Here is a 16,575-nt window from a genome sequence, read left to right on the forward strand (position 1 = left end):
GAAGTATTGATAAATGATCATCAGAAACGAAAAATTGATCAGTGTAATATTTTTCTTCTGTTCGAACGACGATAAAAGACATGATACGAACGTTGGATGTTTGGCACGACAGCCAAAGGCACACACGCAATACCCGCGAGTACCTTCCACGCATAATCGACGCACTTCTCGCACCTCGGTTCGAGATACAAGGTTGCTCGTAACTGTGTCACTGTCAATCAAACTCATCGGTATGTATAACGCTCATCTAAACACTAGTCAATATGCGATTTAATTATTCTCATGGTCTGAAGAACGGGAAGAGAATGTGTCGTTCCATTCTATAATAGGGAAAAAGAATTTAGTACGAGTATCTGGTAAGAAATGCATTCCTCTTGACATTGTCGGCATAATAAACCGTCAATGTTTGAGTACTCTATTACTAGACATCTTTTGAAGGTGTTTTGTAATGCCGAATAAGTGTTTGACCAGCGGTCAACAGCCACTTAGGAACCACTTATGATAATCAGGCGATCAATTCATTCCAAAAATTCTTCGAATTGTTTGGAACTGATGACACTTACCCATTAACAGGAAGACAGCAAGTCTTTATTCTTTGATCACATCATCGACACTCGAGATCGTAAATCGTAATCTACAGGATCGTTTCCTTCTACGACTAGCCGGTTTGATTTACCTTTCTGGAATTAATCGAGAAACGTTCATCAAATGGCATAAACTCGTTAGTAATGCAAACAGTAGGATGGTTCGCGTTTCTCGCGTGATTCTCTAGCAACTGCATATGTCTTGTAGCCCAGCGGAGCGTAATTTTCAACAGTCGAATCAACGTTCTTCCTCACAATGCGATTAATTAGCAACCAAATGGTCGATGCTAATCGTCCGCCGCGCTTATGTAAACTGGCCATGCCGCGTACTTCCGCAATTGCTTTCATGGGATTATAGCCAGCGTCTTCTGATGGAGGAAATTACGTCGAAACCGTGTTTTTTTTTTTTCTTTCGGAATTCTGCTATCGAATCTGGTTGTATCTTTAGAGATGATGATTTCGAGATATCGCGTATTATGCGTCTGTTCTTGACGCAGCCGCATAATGGGAAAGACCCAATCCATCAGAATCGGAAATAGGATAATCTTATTTCTCGAGAGTTGCTTTGCATTTGTTGGAAAAGATCGATTCTCCTCTTTTCATATTTACAGAGTGCAAGCAAGTTCCTACATAATTATGAAATCAATGCATTTGAAAATCTAATAACTCAGTTGTCAAATTAGAAAACACGTTTAAAAGCTATTGCCAATACCTGCATGCACGCGTTGACGTTTGCATGCAACGATGTTTTTGTTATTGTCGAAGACAATCGTGTGTGATTACAGACGCAAATCGGTATCTGTCACTGGTGATATAGTGATGCTGAGTTAACAGCGAGAAGATCGAAATACATCTATATTATTCGCTAATCCACAGCTTCATGTCAGTATCGGTTCTTCGACCACCTGTTCCGAGTTGGCTTTCGTAACAATACTTATCAAGATTCGTTCTCGTTACGAGACCGACCGCAACGTTCGTAGGCGGATGAGTTCTCTTCCTGGTACAAGATCGCAGCGTTGAATCACTTGCTACACTTGAAGTCACTTTTCAGATTCTGATCTTGTACAGTGATAAAAATACACGAGTCTGTCTATTCTAACTTATTACCAAAATGCTAATCCGTTATTTACTAATAAGAAATTCTATATAGAATAAAGATACGTTGACAAACAATCGCAAAAGTTTTTGCATCTTTCGAATTCCTTTCCGCTTGAACTTTCAATGAATAGCTCCGCATATTTCAAAGCGGTCACGTCTGGCTCGTTCAAAGGTTCGAGTAAATCGGCTCCGAACACAATTCATATTTCTCTCAAACGGCCATCACGATGAGAACTCCATAAATCATGCATTGAGCTGCGATTTCAACGATCCATAAATCATTGGAAACGCCTCGAAGAAGGTGGTGCTTCTGCCCAGCCAAGGATCGTTCAGCGAGCCACTGTTCATCGTCGTGGATCCACCTTCCTCGGTTATTGTCTTCCAACAAATGGAAAAAAAGATCTTCGAACGGATAAATAAAAAAGATAGAGTCGACGAGTCGCGAGGAGTTCGACTAGTTATCGCATTCCACCTCACGGAACCGTAGTTGGCTCGTCTACTATATCCCGAGAGGCTCGTTTCCTCTACGTTCCTTTCTTGCTCGACCAGAAGCTTCGAGCTTCTTACAAACGAAGCGTTTATAGAAGCGCTTAAGCGTACTTTAGCCTCTAGAACAAGAGAATCCGTTTGCAATGCTCGTTTTAGCAGACGTTAGCATAATTCAATGCAGACCTATCCTTCAATGTCGGGTAAACGGATCGGAGCAAGGAACTATCGTAAAATACATTTCGATCGGATCTAACAACGAGTGAACCTTGCACTCGTCGATACACCGTCGTAAAGATTGCAGGAAATACATTTTTAATCTCGTGATTCAGCCGTTTGAAAGCTTAATTATGCAACACTGTTTCCAGCAGATTTTTCTGTGCACTCCGTACAGCGTTCTGCTAAGATATCCTTCTAATAAAATGAAGCTGGGTAATTTCTTTCTGAGAAGTATTTATGCAGTTTCAAACATAAAAAATGCGATTAAGATGTTTATCGAAGCATTTGGAGGGCGTAGAGAAGGTACGTGTAGGCTTCAATGACCGTGACCATGAAAAACACAGGAGGAAACGGATATCTCTTCATCGATGGCTTGATGTATTGCGGTGGGATCATGACGAATTCTAAATACGTAGTTGAAATCACCAACTTTAGAACAAAGAATCCATCGGTTCGAAAAACAAATAGCGTACCAGATTATAATGTCTTTATATGAGAATGCAATTTTGATGTTACGTCTCATTTCCCACTGCACTCTCCGTAGCGGGAAATTTTCAAAAGCGCATTTTACCACATCCCTTTGGTCTAACTATCCAATTGGTCTCAAATGTTAAAGAAATCTTTTTTCAACATCCAGCAAGAAGAATCTAAATGGATGGATTATGTCATTGAAAGAACCCTAGTACCCATCAGCTTCTTTGAATAAGAAAACAAACAATAAGACAAGTTCCCGCGGCCATTCATAAATAATTCACTAACGCTTGTAAAGCACGTACAACCTAGAAAAGATGGAACAGGCGATTCGACCATGTTTCAGCATCCATGTCGTGATTATTATTTCACTTCCGCTTTCGTATCGCACGAACGAGCCGTTTTGGTAAATCAGAGTGATGTAACTCTTGCTCGAGAGCGGTGCAAAAACGTACGCTCGTGTGAATTCAGCGAAGTGCACGAAGAATCCGGAAAGATGGAGAGAAACGAGAACCTAAGAAACGAAATCGTAGAGAGAAGTATAATGTAGTCTGGTCGACAAGAACGATAAAAGGCCTTGGCGAGCCTTGACCGGTGGACCGTTACTTTACGCCATCCAGGAGCGTGGATCAAGCTCCTTATTTCCCTCTTACCGGAGCAACTTCGTTGTATAGTGTTGTTGTTTTATCGTCTTGCCTTTCCTCGTTCATCTAAAGTGCCTTCCGTGCGCTGGGACACGCGACATCGCTCGTGTACGATGTCCAGCGTCTTCGCATCGGTAATAAATAGATTGCAGATTTTTACCCATTTATAGAAGATTTGACGGTATCTATATTCATAAAAATACGCATGTGCAAAAATATTCACAGCCTGGTAATAAAATTGGCATACCACGTTGATTCTCGATAAACGTTTCTCGTGTGGTAAAGCAATTGAGAAACGAATCGATCCACCGTTCTAAAATTGCCAGTAAAATTATTTGAGAGCGAACAAACGTTTTTCTGGTTACGTTTCCAAGATGATGTTCCACGTGTAATTATTTCGTAACCTGACGGAATTGCCGCGTTTACGCTATGCTACGAAAGCGCAGCTGTTTCGCCGTTAACGTGTCAAACGACGCACGAAGTCTCGCAACGAGATATACATTATAATACGGATCGCGTAAATTAACCAAAGTTTATTACCGTCCTGTTACACTGTGAAAAAGTGGCGACCGCCTGGCGGCATTACAGAGATCGCGATCTAGATCGTTTCGCGAACGCTGTCGCACAGTTCGTGCCCATGGTGGCGCAGCTACGATAGATAATCGACTTAGCGAAGGTAGAGAGTATTGTTGGCTATTTAGCGGAGCAAATGCAACGGTGACTCACGTTTCAGCAATATTTAGCATTCCGCGGTGCTACGAAAGCAGTTATAGCTCACCAGTCACTTCCTACGCGTCTTTGGCCGTCTCCGACCGGTATTTGTATTAACCTTCCTCGAAATTCATCGGCTAATTATAGAAAAAGTTCGCATGCGAAACTATCGATAAATTGCTTTCCGTTTCTTAACTGTTTTGCTTTTGAAGCGACAAAAACGATTACCGCAAACATAAAGTGTAATAACAACACTCGGCGTAGAAACATCGCTCCAAATTTCTCTCGCGGCGTTAAACAGTTGTTACGTAAACACTGGAAATGTGAAGAAACTTCGCGCATCGATGGAAACCGGAGTGAATGATTAAGATCATACCGCGAACGCGTCTTGTCCGTGGCATTTGCAGCACGGCAATCAGAGGTAAGCAACAGCGGTTTAAACTCTATTCGGAGTTACAGAAACACGCGAGGTTTAACCGCGCTACGGCTGATTTCGTGTTCTGAAACCGCGACAACCATGAGCAAGCGGAGAAAGGACGAAAAAGGAAATACTTTTGCGCCAGGCTAAATCACCGCTACGGCATTATGTTATAACGATCGTGCATAAATGCTCGACATCTGGTCTGCTATAAGACAGCCCTTGCCCATTCACTCGGGGATGAACATACGCGTTTTAACTCGACTACGCGCGTACATCGTTAACTTCTCGCTTCGAACGTCAATCTTTACGACCTGCATCAACGTCTTCTTCGCTTCTATTTCCATTCTGGTGGAATCTTTTGACGCTGATAAAAAATGTCTGTCGCCCGGCGGGGGATCTGAATTTATTACACAGGAAATTTACGAGGCTCATGCTACTCTCCACACCCGTATTGACGGATAGGTATAAACGGAATAATTTCAATTATTTTTATGTTTTAATGTAAAATTACAACTCGTGAGCGGTATAGAAGAAGAAAAGAGTGAACAGTTTTTTGGGGAGGTCGAGTTTGAAATTATTGGAAAAGCGTATTTTTCACACGATGAGTATTAAGGTTTGTTGTACTCTATATACGTGCGATTCAAAGACTATTCGTTTTGATGAAAATCATCAGTATTCGAAGTTCTATGTGAGATTTGTAGAGCGATAAAAATATTTGTAATGTTATTAGATAGTTAAACGTGACGTGAACCACGCTGTTTTTATAGTGATAAACGGCAGTTATCGATCACGTGGAACCACTATGTATCTAATTCGTAGAAAATTATGCGAGTCACGCGAATGGGAAAATACCTTTAGCAGTGGTTCGCGATGTTTGTACCCTGCTCCGTAAAGTATCGCTGAACGAAGATGCGATCCAACGTACAAATTTATGTAAATCGTAGCCGGTCGATGACGCAATGTACATTATCTTTGACGACGCGGTTAGATATGCAGCGCCATCGGGTCGACCACTTAATTACATTCATCCTTGTACATCATTACGTATTATTTCATAAATTGTTCTGTGGAAGATCTTCCTAGATCGTGTGGATGTTGATCTACACGATCCAACGGATATATCGGAAACGATCTACGTATCGATCTTACGATCGACGAATGATTTACAAAAAACTAATTTACCCAGCTATTTCATGAGTTTGCAGAATTTATCCGAGTGGGGCAAATCAGAGACAGGAGTCGAGTTCGTTAAATCACAGTAATGAAAAGGCTAGCGAAACGATTAATTGGAGAAAAAACAACTTAACTGCTGTATTGTTGTTTCCCTGTCAAATGAATCGATCATTGTGCTCGTTAATGAACGTGTTTACTGCCTTCGCAGGTCGTTAACGGTGCGTCTAAATATCCTCACATAAAACAGTGGTATTCCATATTCCTGATAAATCTCGTAAATATCGTAGAAGATCGATCCGTAATCAATAGGCCGACGATGACGCGCAATCGTTTTGGCTCGCGTGTCGGCGTAATGGCTCGCGAACGTACGTAGAAACGTCGCGTAACGCGTGCAACGCCACGCACTTATACACGTGGGGGTTTCACGGGCGTGCGGTCGCGTATCGTATGAATGGTGTGGGACAATGCTTCTCTACCATGACCTACTGACATACAAATAAAGAAATAACTCGATATTCATAGATACCGCGATTTTTCTCATCTAGCAACGATGTTTCCGCGCGAGGAGTTACGCAACGATTTCGTCGTCTGCTGCAGCCACGTCGCGGTTTCGTCGCGATTCTCCACGAAAATTATTGAGAAACAGGGAAGAAGAGTCCTATGCGAGTACTCGGAATAGCGTGTTAATATTGTTTATGATGTTTCGAAACGTGTTTGAGAAACGTTGGAATTTGACGTATTCGTACGTGGTAAGATATGAAATGTACCGCTATACTTTCACTCGTTTCCAACGTATCATTTCTTTTTTTTTTTTTTCCTGTGGGATTTCCGAAAATATAAATTTGATACTCTTCGCGAGAAGATCTCATCATTGAAAAAACATGTTCCAGGAACTTCATCCATAACGCTCACAGGTAAATTTCGTACGTTGTTTGTACAATCTCTTACAACGATCGATGACTCGACGTGGACAAGAAATAAAATGTTCCAGCAAGATCTCGATAGAAAAACAATTCCTGAGAATCTTCTTGTGTGCCAGTCGACGATTAGAAAACCACGATCGAACGCTACCGCTTGTTACGGTCTTGTGAATACACTAGGATAAAGTACTTTCAATGCACCGGATATCCGAGATGGTTTTACATAGCTTTCTTTCTCCATAGCCATTTCAATGCCAATAAACTGTGTTCCCCTTTGTGAATTGTATTTATGCATAAATACAATTCTTTTTCATATTAGAATTTCCTACCACAATTTTATGATACAAGAGGTTTTTGACGATCGATAAATAAACGTGGTCAACGTGTTTACTTACAGCCAACAGCCAAACAATGTATTATAGATACAACAACAGAAACGGCCGTCGATAATCCACAGCTTTTCACTTTGGCCTCGTTTGCACTACGTTTCATCGTGCTATCTACAGTTGCGGGATTTGAATTTAAAGTCATTGTCGCTTCGCGATTGGTATTGACGAAACCTTCGATATAACCGTCCTTCGATGATTTCAACGTGCCTGCCGCAATTATATCTCTCAACGACGTTCCCAACCAATAATGACGCCATAAAATACACGAATAACAATGAATCCAGAAGCGTGCACTTGCAATGTAAAGCATTGAGACCACATGCGTGAAGTGTTTCGACACGAAAATATTGCGAATTCAATGTACTCTCGAAGCTCGTAAAATCGGTCTAACCCTGACACACATTTCACTGGGATTTAACAGTTCCCGAATGGCGTGTGTCCAACGTCGATCGACTCCTATCGTTATCGTCGAAACGATCGCGTGACAACATTCCACTCTTTACAATCTAATTTCTGAACGAGCAAAATGGCAGCTATCGAAAGAGCCGTTCGCCTCATACCTATTTCATCATAATCGTTGAACATCGAAAAGGGAACTCATTTCGTTTTGTTTTTGTGCGCTACTGCTGCATTTCTATCAAAACCAGTCACATTCTACACGAGTTCCTTTTCTAAAGTGCCGCATCATCGAGATTATTAAATGAGATACGACCTATCGACACAAATCTTTGAACTTTGGGCACGAGCCAAGGAGCGTGAGTTTTTGCATTGCGTTTTGCAAAGTGAAATAAGTAAAATGAGAATAGTGCTCGTAAAAGAGAAACGTACTTATCTAAATCCATGTGCATAAATTTGTTGAGCGATGAGAATACGACGTCAATACTTAATACGATTATTACATGAAAGTGACGATTATGTAAGTACCTACATAATAAACTTCGTTTCATCAGAGCTCTTTTTCTTTTTCTTCTTCACAGATGGCGGGGGTCCGTTTACAAGCTAATCTGGCGAGAATTGTTGGCCTACCTGTTCGTCTACTACCTCATCAATTTTACATATCGATATGGGCTGAACGAGCAGCAGCGGGTGTGAGTACATGAATACGTTCATTTGAATATCTTCTCGCGGTGAAGTTTCCTCCACGAGCCGAAGGTTGACGCCTTAACCGGTCGAGAATAGCGCCTCGCGATAACGCAGCCTATCTCCTTGAAATTAAGACGCACCGATAAAAACAAAGAAACGAAATCTTTCTCTCTGTTCCTTTCGCAAAACCTTCCAGAAAGATTCACGAATGGCAATGACATGGATCCTTTGAATTGAAAAAAAAAAAAGGATAATTCGAAGACAAAGACTCTTTCATCGCGGTTCTATCTGGAGAAAAACGGAGTGGATGAAACAGAGTGGTGTATCGGTTACCACCAAGTTTACGCCGTGAAACCCACGCGACATCGACCTTGGTCGAGCAACAAAGCCTTCCACGCGTCAATCGACATTATATTTCGCCGGTTGACATCGATAGTACCGTTTTATCGATATTAACACTGCTGGCTCCTTTGTTCAGAACGCGGTTACTTAACCCCTCTTATCTTTCGTTTTCTTTTTATCGTCGCGTTTCGCATTCGTCGGTTCTCTCTTGTAGGGCACTTTACGATGACCACGATAAACGCATGAAAATCGCTGGTAAAAAGAAACGACCGTCAATCGCGGCAATAAAAGCCAATATTTCAATTAATTTAAATAGAGATGGCGTTCCTCCAGAGTCACCATCGTGTAGAAATCACGATTCTCAGGAAAATCCACCGACCGTGGGTATAAACGTCATAATGTTACAACGATCGACGAGAACCGTGTCCAGAAGAGAGAACATTTTAACGTTTCTGTTCCAGACATACGTATATCGCGTGTAGTTAAATTGCATGTATCGTAAATAAAATTGTTCCTCCCTTACGAGGCTCGCGTTTTGTATAATACGCCATGGAATGTGTCGACTCGTCCGGGCTCCGTATTAAAAAACACATAAAAACGTAACCTGTTATTTACGTCGGGATAAAAAAAGAAGCGAAGAAGCACGATGCACGAGGCTGGCGGATGTTAAAAAGGACCCTTCTTTGAGCCGCTTCGATTCGCATGGTCTAAATTTAGAACTGTAGGGCCGGTTCGTGGATGGCTTAGGGTCCAGCAGACCCAACGATCATAGGAAGGATCCGCCAATTCGAAATAAAGGCTTGCCTCATCGTATATATCAAGGATCTTCAGCGATAAATTATAGCTTTTTAGTGGAATTTTTAGTGTTACTACTGAAATATAAAACTTTTTTCTCTCAACAGCGTGTTTTCGACAGTTTTTAATCTATTTGAGGCTAAAATTTATAAAACATCGTTGAAATCCTTTTATATGTCGTTTACTAACATTTCATGTGAGCTTCTGCAATTTTTACGGACTTTTTACAAAAAAATTGATAATTTCTTTTAGGATCTTTCTGACCTTCTTAATGAAATTTAATGAAAATTAGATCCTTCTAAATTGCCTGATAATTCGTTTAGAATTTATTGAATTTCTTCGCTTATCTATCTATCGGGGAGTAAATAGAATTTGGAATTAAATGATAACCAAAGCAATGAATGAAATCTAGAAGTGCATTAACCTTACAATGCTCTAATTGCAAGCTAAACTCTTTGACTTTCGTATATATAACTCTTGTGCAAAAGCAAAACATGATAAACTCGCGAACGTAAAATGTACATATATAGCATCGAACGTTAAAAAGTTCCAATGAACATCGAATCTCATCATCGGTTACGTCGAGTGCTTAAGATAGATAGGACCAGCCGCTAACAGATTTTCGCGAGCAGCTGTGAAATCTCGATGGAAATTCCCATTTAACAGGAATTACCTGTACATAAGACCGGTAGTGGTATCTCGTTCGATGACGGTATCACCTCAACCTTGCTCCACTTGTAAGCGAGGCGATATAAGAATTCCACCACGCGTATTACTAAACAAATATTTAACCGTACACACACATAATTTGCGAACATTCGATTCGTCTCGCGAAACATGTTTCGTTAATTGCTCGAATGGGTAGTACAGTTCTTTCGAAACTATTCGTTCAGAAGGAAAGAACACACGTGGAAGATAACAGATGATAATTTACATTCAATAAGGATTCGTGACGATTATCTGTTACAGAATCTTCGAAAAGATCAGGTACTACTTTGGAAACTCCAGCGAATCGATACCGATGTCATTCGTGCTGGGATTTTACGTGAGTCTGGTCGTGAAGCGATGGTGGGAGCAATATAAACTATTACCCTGGCCAGACAACTTAGCACTCTTTATCAGCGCAGCTATTCCTGGTAACGTAAGTATAAGGATGAAAGAAACATTTCGACGAATTCGCATTCGTGCTGAATCGTGGAACAGCGGGTATACTGGAAGATGAAGTTCCCAGTAAACGAAGCGGCTCAAAAGAACGATAAACGCGCAGCCTTGCACGGATAGTAGTTGTCGCTGCGTTTGTCTCATTACGCTAATGAATTGCCGTGACACGTTTCGGTGTCGTTAACCTAAGTAGGTGCCAGCTCTCGGAGTCACGCCACGCCCAGAAGTGAAAAAAATGCCAAGAGCGATCATCCCATAATTGGCAAGCGAGCAAATCTTCTTGTAACTCTTGTACATCCGCTTAACAGATAGCCAGGAACGATAGACGCGGTTCCTCGAGAAGCGATTCGCGTGACCCTTGGCATGTGACTCTAACTTCTGGCACACGTGTTCGCGCGCGACACGCTGCACACCTTACAAGAAATTCCCGCTTGTTATCGGTACTTTCTCTGATCGTCTCGCCTAAACCGAAAACGAAAGTTCGTTTCTATGAACGAGCGGTTCCTGAGTATCTTCGATCATTTCAAAATGCTTAGTTTCTGAACTTTAAGTCAACGACTGAGGCTTCCATGCTTGGTTGCCGCGATTACCGAGAATCTCAAATATTTTTAAACGAACATGGTAGCGACCAGTTCGACGAAGTCGAAGACGAGCTTCGTGGCTCGAGTTTCGTGGCTCGTACTTCGAATTCGTCGAGGAAGGGTCTTCCAGCTGTGTGGTCAATGACACAATGTCGAAGTGAAAGTGCAACGTATACATCGTAGCAAGAAAGAAGGACGAACCTACGCGTTGTGCTACCTCGCGCACAAGAGAGTTACTCGAGAGAGTCCGTCCTCGCTGCTCTCTGCTAACTGCACCGCCATCAACGCTCTACAAAGATCGTGCTCGCACTATGTACCACCCAGTTAGAAACTGGTGAACGCGTACCACACTGCGAAACTGGCTATAAGTTTCCGTGGCTAACGATATCGTATTAATAGAACGGGCCGATCAAGTACCAAAGGGTTTAATCGCTTCCTCGTGCAACGAAGTTCTCTTCGCGCAGTGTTCTCCTATCGTGTCCGTATCGAGGTCCACACCTCGTACAGTATATACGGTATGTACGATGACGGCGAAACAATTACACGTGCCGATTTGATCGATGTAACGCGTATCGTAGATTCCGATTATCACGTCACACACACGAGAAAGTTACACGCGGAGAGTTCGAGACCGAACAATGGCAGCTGCCTAGAACTGCAGCTGAATTTCTACACGTTGTCAACGGACAAGGTCTCGAGGCGCGGAACGGGACTGTAGTTTTCTACGTATGTAGAAGAGAGCCGCGGTCATGTAGTCACGTAACGCAAAGTATCGGATTTGTGAATGAGCAGCGCCGAGTGGGCAGCACGAGCTTCTGGGCTGTGCCTTTCATTGAAATCTAATTGGAATTCAGGCCCCGAGGCGAGAAGGATGCCTCGACTCCCACCTTCTCCCCCGTAAGGAGGATCCTTTTCAAGCTGCCAAGCCGTGCATTTTTGCACGCGCGACGTTAAGTCGCTGTATTCCGAGGAAGAAGGGACGTTTGTCTTTTGAAAGTACAAAACCGAGGGGGGAAAAAAAGGGACACGAGTGTTCGTTACAGAAACACGAACCGCCTCGAAGCATCTCGAATCCCTTGACAAAATCTACAAGCTTCTACATCTTCGAGCGACGCGTCTTTATTCTCCGTTATTCGTGTGGATTTACAAAGAAGATTGCGATTAATTAGCCAAATTAAAAAAAAGAAGAGCTCGTTTAAAGCCCAGCAAGCGAATTAACCTTTGTAGTGAATCGTTGCGCGAGTTTCAAATGCCTAGAGAGATTGATAGCGTAGCATTGCTTCGGACGAAGAATGCGAAGAACCTGTACGAAGGTGAAACTAATTAATCTATAACTATGACTCGTTCAAAAAAAGAAAAAAAAAAGAAAAAATGGAGTCTCTTTATAGAGCGCAGCGAAACCCCATTTTCTCACATTTCTGAATATTCCTCGAGAATAGAAGTCTTTGAAAACGCGGATAATGTAAAAAGTAAATTCTTTAATTACAAGACTATGTATGCAGCTGTATACATTTACTTGTAACCGGTATGCCTCTAACTAACGTGCCAGTCATTCATATTTCGTAATTAACGTAAAGCTCAAGAAAGCGTAATTCGATCGTCGAGGAGTGCAAATGAACGGACGATGTTGAAACATTTGCGGAACACGCCACGTACGAGTTTAATTAATCAGGAATAAATTGCGTTTCCTCGGACTTTCAGTGGATCGCACGGCTCAGTTCGCAGCGAGCAACTTTCTTCGTTCAGATCGCGATACGCGATCGTTCTAAATCAGCACGTGGCCTCCGCTGTAGCGTTCACCGTCCACGTGTTATTAGCTAAACGAAAATTTTAGTTTCGACAAACTTTCTTCAGTCGTTGCATGCATTATATCGAGCGAACGAGACGTGCCTCGATCCACAAAATGCTTCATCTGAATCTCGTCGTGTTCTACATACGTAACGATTCGACCGATCGACCAGTTGTCCAATTAACGATTACCAACACGATTACCTGCTACACGATTGCCAATGGTGATTGCGGTTAGCGGCGGGTACGACAATCGTTTCACAGAGGCGTTCCATTTCATGTAAACGCATTTACAAAAAGACAGTTTTTATCGCGCGTGGAAAATTTCGATCCAGGAACCGTTGGCTGCGATTTCCGATTAAATTGACATTCCAGCAAGCGTGCGCGATCGTTTACCGCGATGGTCGTTGATTACAAAACGCGCGGCCGATTACAAAATGCGCACGCGTCGTTGGCCAGAAACGAAAGGAAAAATACGCGGTAGGCGCCACCGTGGATTTTTCTCCGATTATTATTGGAATCGGCTCGAAACCGGTGACGATTCGCGATCACGGGCCAAAAGAACAAGGGGAAAGTGTGTACAAGACATGGGAAACGTGTCCGGCATTCATGCAGCCTCGGAAACGAATTTTGAAGCAGACACGTCCCGATGATACCGATTTCCTTCGATTCTCCCCTGCTCATTTATTTAATCTGTGCTTATAAATATTCCATTGTAATAGACGTGTGATAAAATACCGTTCGATGGCCTTGAGAGATATAGTCAGACAAGAAACGAAAGAAATGTTTGCTCTGCTACTTAGTCAAAGCTTTGGTGAAGTGGTACTTAATAGAAACGGTATCTCGCGTTTTTGAGTTCTTTTTCTACAGAAAGTACTTTGTTTGGTGCGTGAAATCATTTTAACTTCGTGTAATTAAAGGCATTAAAATTATTTGTCAGAATCACGTGTTACGTTATTTTTCTGTGACCATTAACAAAGAAATTATTGTTGACGCATGGTCACGAATAGACACAGTTTGATGTACACTAAGCGTCGTAAAAGTAGACATCTAAAGAGAGTGCCCGAGGTAATAATTTTGAAACATTTTCACATTACAGGACGAGAGAGGCAGACTGATGAGGAGAAACATCGTAAGATACGCGGTGCTCGCGTACGTCATTACGCTTCAGAGGATTTCCTTGCGCGTGAAGAGACGGTTCCCGACGCTTCAGCACATCGTAGACGTTGGTCAGTGAGTTACTCGTTCATATATATTACCTAAATCGTTTTACTTTCTTTTATTCGACGAGAGCAAGGAACGTGTGTCGCTTTTAGAGACTCTCATTTTGAGTACAAGCTATTTACGGAACTGAACATAAAATACGAATGTATGTATTAAAACGCAGCGAGGAAGAATAAATATTTTTGTTGTAACGCGATGAAAAAAGAAGAAAAGTAATAACTTAATGGAACAACCGATAATATAAACTTCTGTCCGGGGCAGACATTACAAAATATTTATTCCACTGTTATCTACATTCATAGACTGATATGTTACGTAAGAATGGTTTCTGACGAGGAGTATTAAATCGTTACTTCACTTTCTATGCGAATGATCTTATCTGTTATTCACCGCTAAGCGTTTTGTCTACATTTGCATCTGTACGTTGACTAGTAAACAGATTCGAACACGAAATTTTGACGAAGACTGAAGAATTATATTTTTTATTATCAAATGGATTAACTAATAATACCGTTAAAGGTTTAAGAGTTCAATGCAAAATATAACTTGGGAGCGGACTCGGTTGCTACTTCAAGGACGCGTAGTCAATTAACACACATGTCAATTCCTATACAATTAAGCGACTCTTATGGTAACAAGGACAGTTCAACGACAAACGTACGCGAATTCTTTCCGAAATAAAAGAGTCGTCAAGATTTTTGGCATTCGCAGAAGAATTACAATCAGTCCTTAATAAGTAATTCGTATGGATCAATTGTATGATAAGCAACGTTGTATTTGCGTGATGGAACCGTTATTTAATCGAAATTGAACCATGTGTCATGCATAACCTTCGAACGATTGCCCAGCGATCTGTAACTGTATGTCTCTGATGGAAACGTTATTTATACACATGTTTCAAATCATTAACGCTCTTGTTACTTCGTGTTTCGACACTTTCTCTTCATATTTGAAAACCTTGGAGCAATTTATGAGTTTACGATCTGTCCTTACTACCGATAAAGAGAGAGGAAGATACGGCAACTTCGAACACTGGTAAACAGTCCTCAAAATTCCGATAATCATGCAATCTATTCACAAATTACACGACTCGCCATTATCGTTGCTTGTGGCCGCCATTTTCTTCAAAATTTCCTTTCTTCTACATTAGGATTAGAATTGTCAATCACTTTTCCAGATACGTAGTTATGTTGAGCCAATTTTTTCTGTATTATACGTATTTGTTTGTTTTATTGTGAACAAGCAGACGTTCGTGATTTAAAATACTGTATATGTCAAACTCACTAAAACACAACTCCGTCCCATCAAAGAATCCTTTAGAATATTTGCTAAAATAATACTTGACACAATTTGCAAGTATTATAAATTATCATTAAAGTAACTACTGCTCACAATATTATCGTTTTGAGAGAGAACTATGAGTATTATTTTAAGAAAATTTCACAAATATATTAAGAGGCATGTCACGAGTTAGAAGACATCACACTGTCCCTTTACTTGTCCACGTGCATTCTGATTCCAGTTACATAGACTAATAAACCAAGATTTATCACACATTCTTTGAATACGTACGTGGAAAGAACAAGTCAGAGCAGATATGCATTCCTTTCGTTCTATGAACACAAAACAGTCGTGACAAATTTCACATTCAGAACAATTCACACACGACGCTGGTACCACTCAATTCGCTATACTTGTTTAACATCGGCATAGAAGCGCGCGCAGCTAAAACATAAAATACTATGGCGCTATTTTCGAAGTCACACTCCATACTCTCAAACGTGATTTTCATATAAAATTCGAATAAAATGCTTGAAAAGGAGTTTAAAATCTGAATGTAATATGTAAAACTAGATTATAACATATCAATTTAAATCTTAATTAAGAAGTGTAAAGTAAGAGATTTGAATTTGCAAATTTAGATTTACTGATTTGGATTTGAAGATTTAAAGTTAAAGATATCGGTCCGCAAATTTAAATTTCTAATTTGAATTTCTAATTTGATAACTGTTCTTATCTAAAACGTTGTTAGAAGATCTAGTGCGATTGACAGAAATTGCGCCTAACGATTTTCACAATTACGCTTACGGTATCTTTAAACAGGGAGAAAGAAGTGATTTCTCGGGATGCAAAAGAACGACTCGAATCACCGTGGTTTTTGTCAATTGGCGGCGGCGGCGGCGAGGATGTGCATGTCGACTAGAAATAGCACGCATTTTTCAGGCGCCGGTTCCGCGAATCTTCCATGAACATGAGCATGCTCCCCGTGGCCGGAGAAATAAGTGACGAGAGCGATAACAAGAAACGATCCTTCCGTGGAATTATCTCCGCGGACACGTGAACACGTTAACATCACGCACACTAGTCGCAAAAGAAACGTGCCGTCGGTTCGCCGGTGCCACGGTAAAAGAACTCCTCAAAGACGATCCAAATCCGTTCTGCGGCGACTCTGGAAACGAGCTTGTCTCACCAACAAAACGTTGCG

General features: G+C 41.3%; 1 protein-coding gene across 2 annotated transcripts in view; it reads left to right on the top strand.

The window, feature by feature from the left end:
• The window catches only part of LOC117204380, a 41,302-nt gene that overhangs the window by 7,511 nt on the left and 17,216 nt on the right, over positions 1–16,575 (top strand). The window contains exons 1-4 of one of the 2 annotated variants that reach the window (XM_033441709.1): positions 4,482–4,634; positions 8,094–8,204; positions 10,306–10,477; positions 13,966–14,095. In XM_033441709.1, the coding sequence (XP_033297600.1) occupies positions 10,358–10,477; positions 13,966–14,095 (250 nt within the window). In that variant the 5' untranslated portion in view covers positions 4,482–4,634; positions 8,094–8,204; positions 10,306–10,357. Of the gene's footprint in view, positions 1–4,481; positions 4,635–8,093; positions 8,205–10,305; positions 10,478–13,965; positions 14,096–16,575 lie in introns of those variants that run through there. The other variant, XM_033441708.1, reaches the window with a different exon arrangement.

This window comes from Bombus bifarius, unplaced genomic scaffold (genome assembly GCF_011952205.1).
Source record: "Bombus bifarius isolate JDL3187 unplaced genomic scaffold, Bbif_JDL3187 scf7180000007978, whole genome shotgun sequence".
Taxonomy (NCBI): domain Eukaryota; kingdom Metazoa; phylum Arthropoda; class Insecta; order Hymenoptera; family Apidae; genus Bombus; species Bombus bifarius.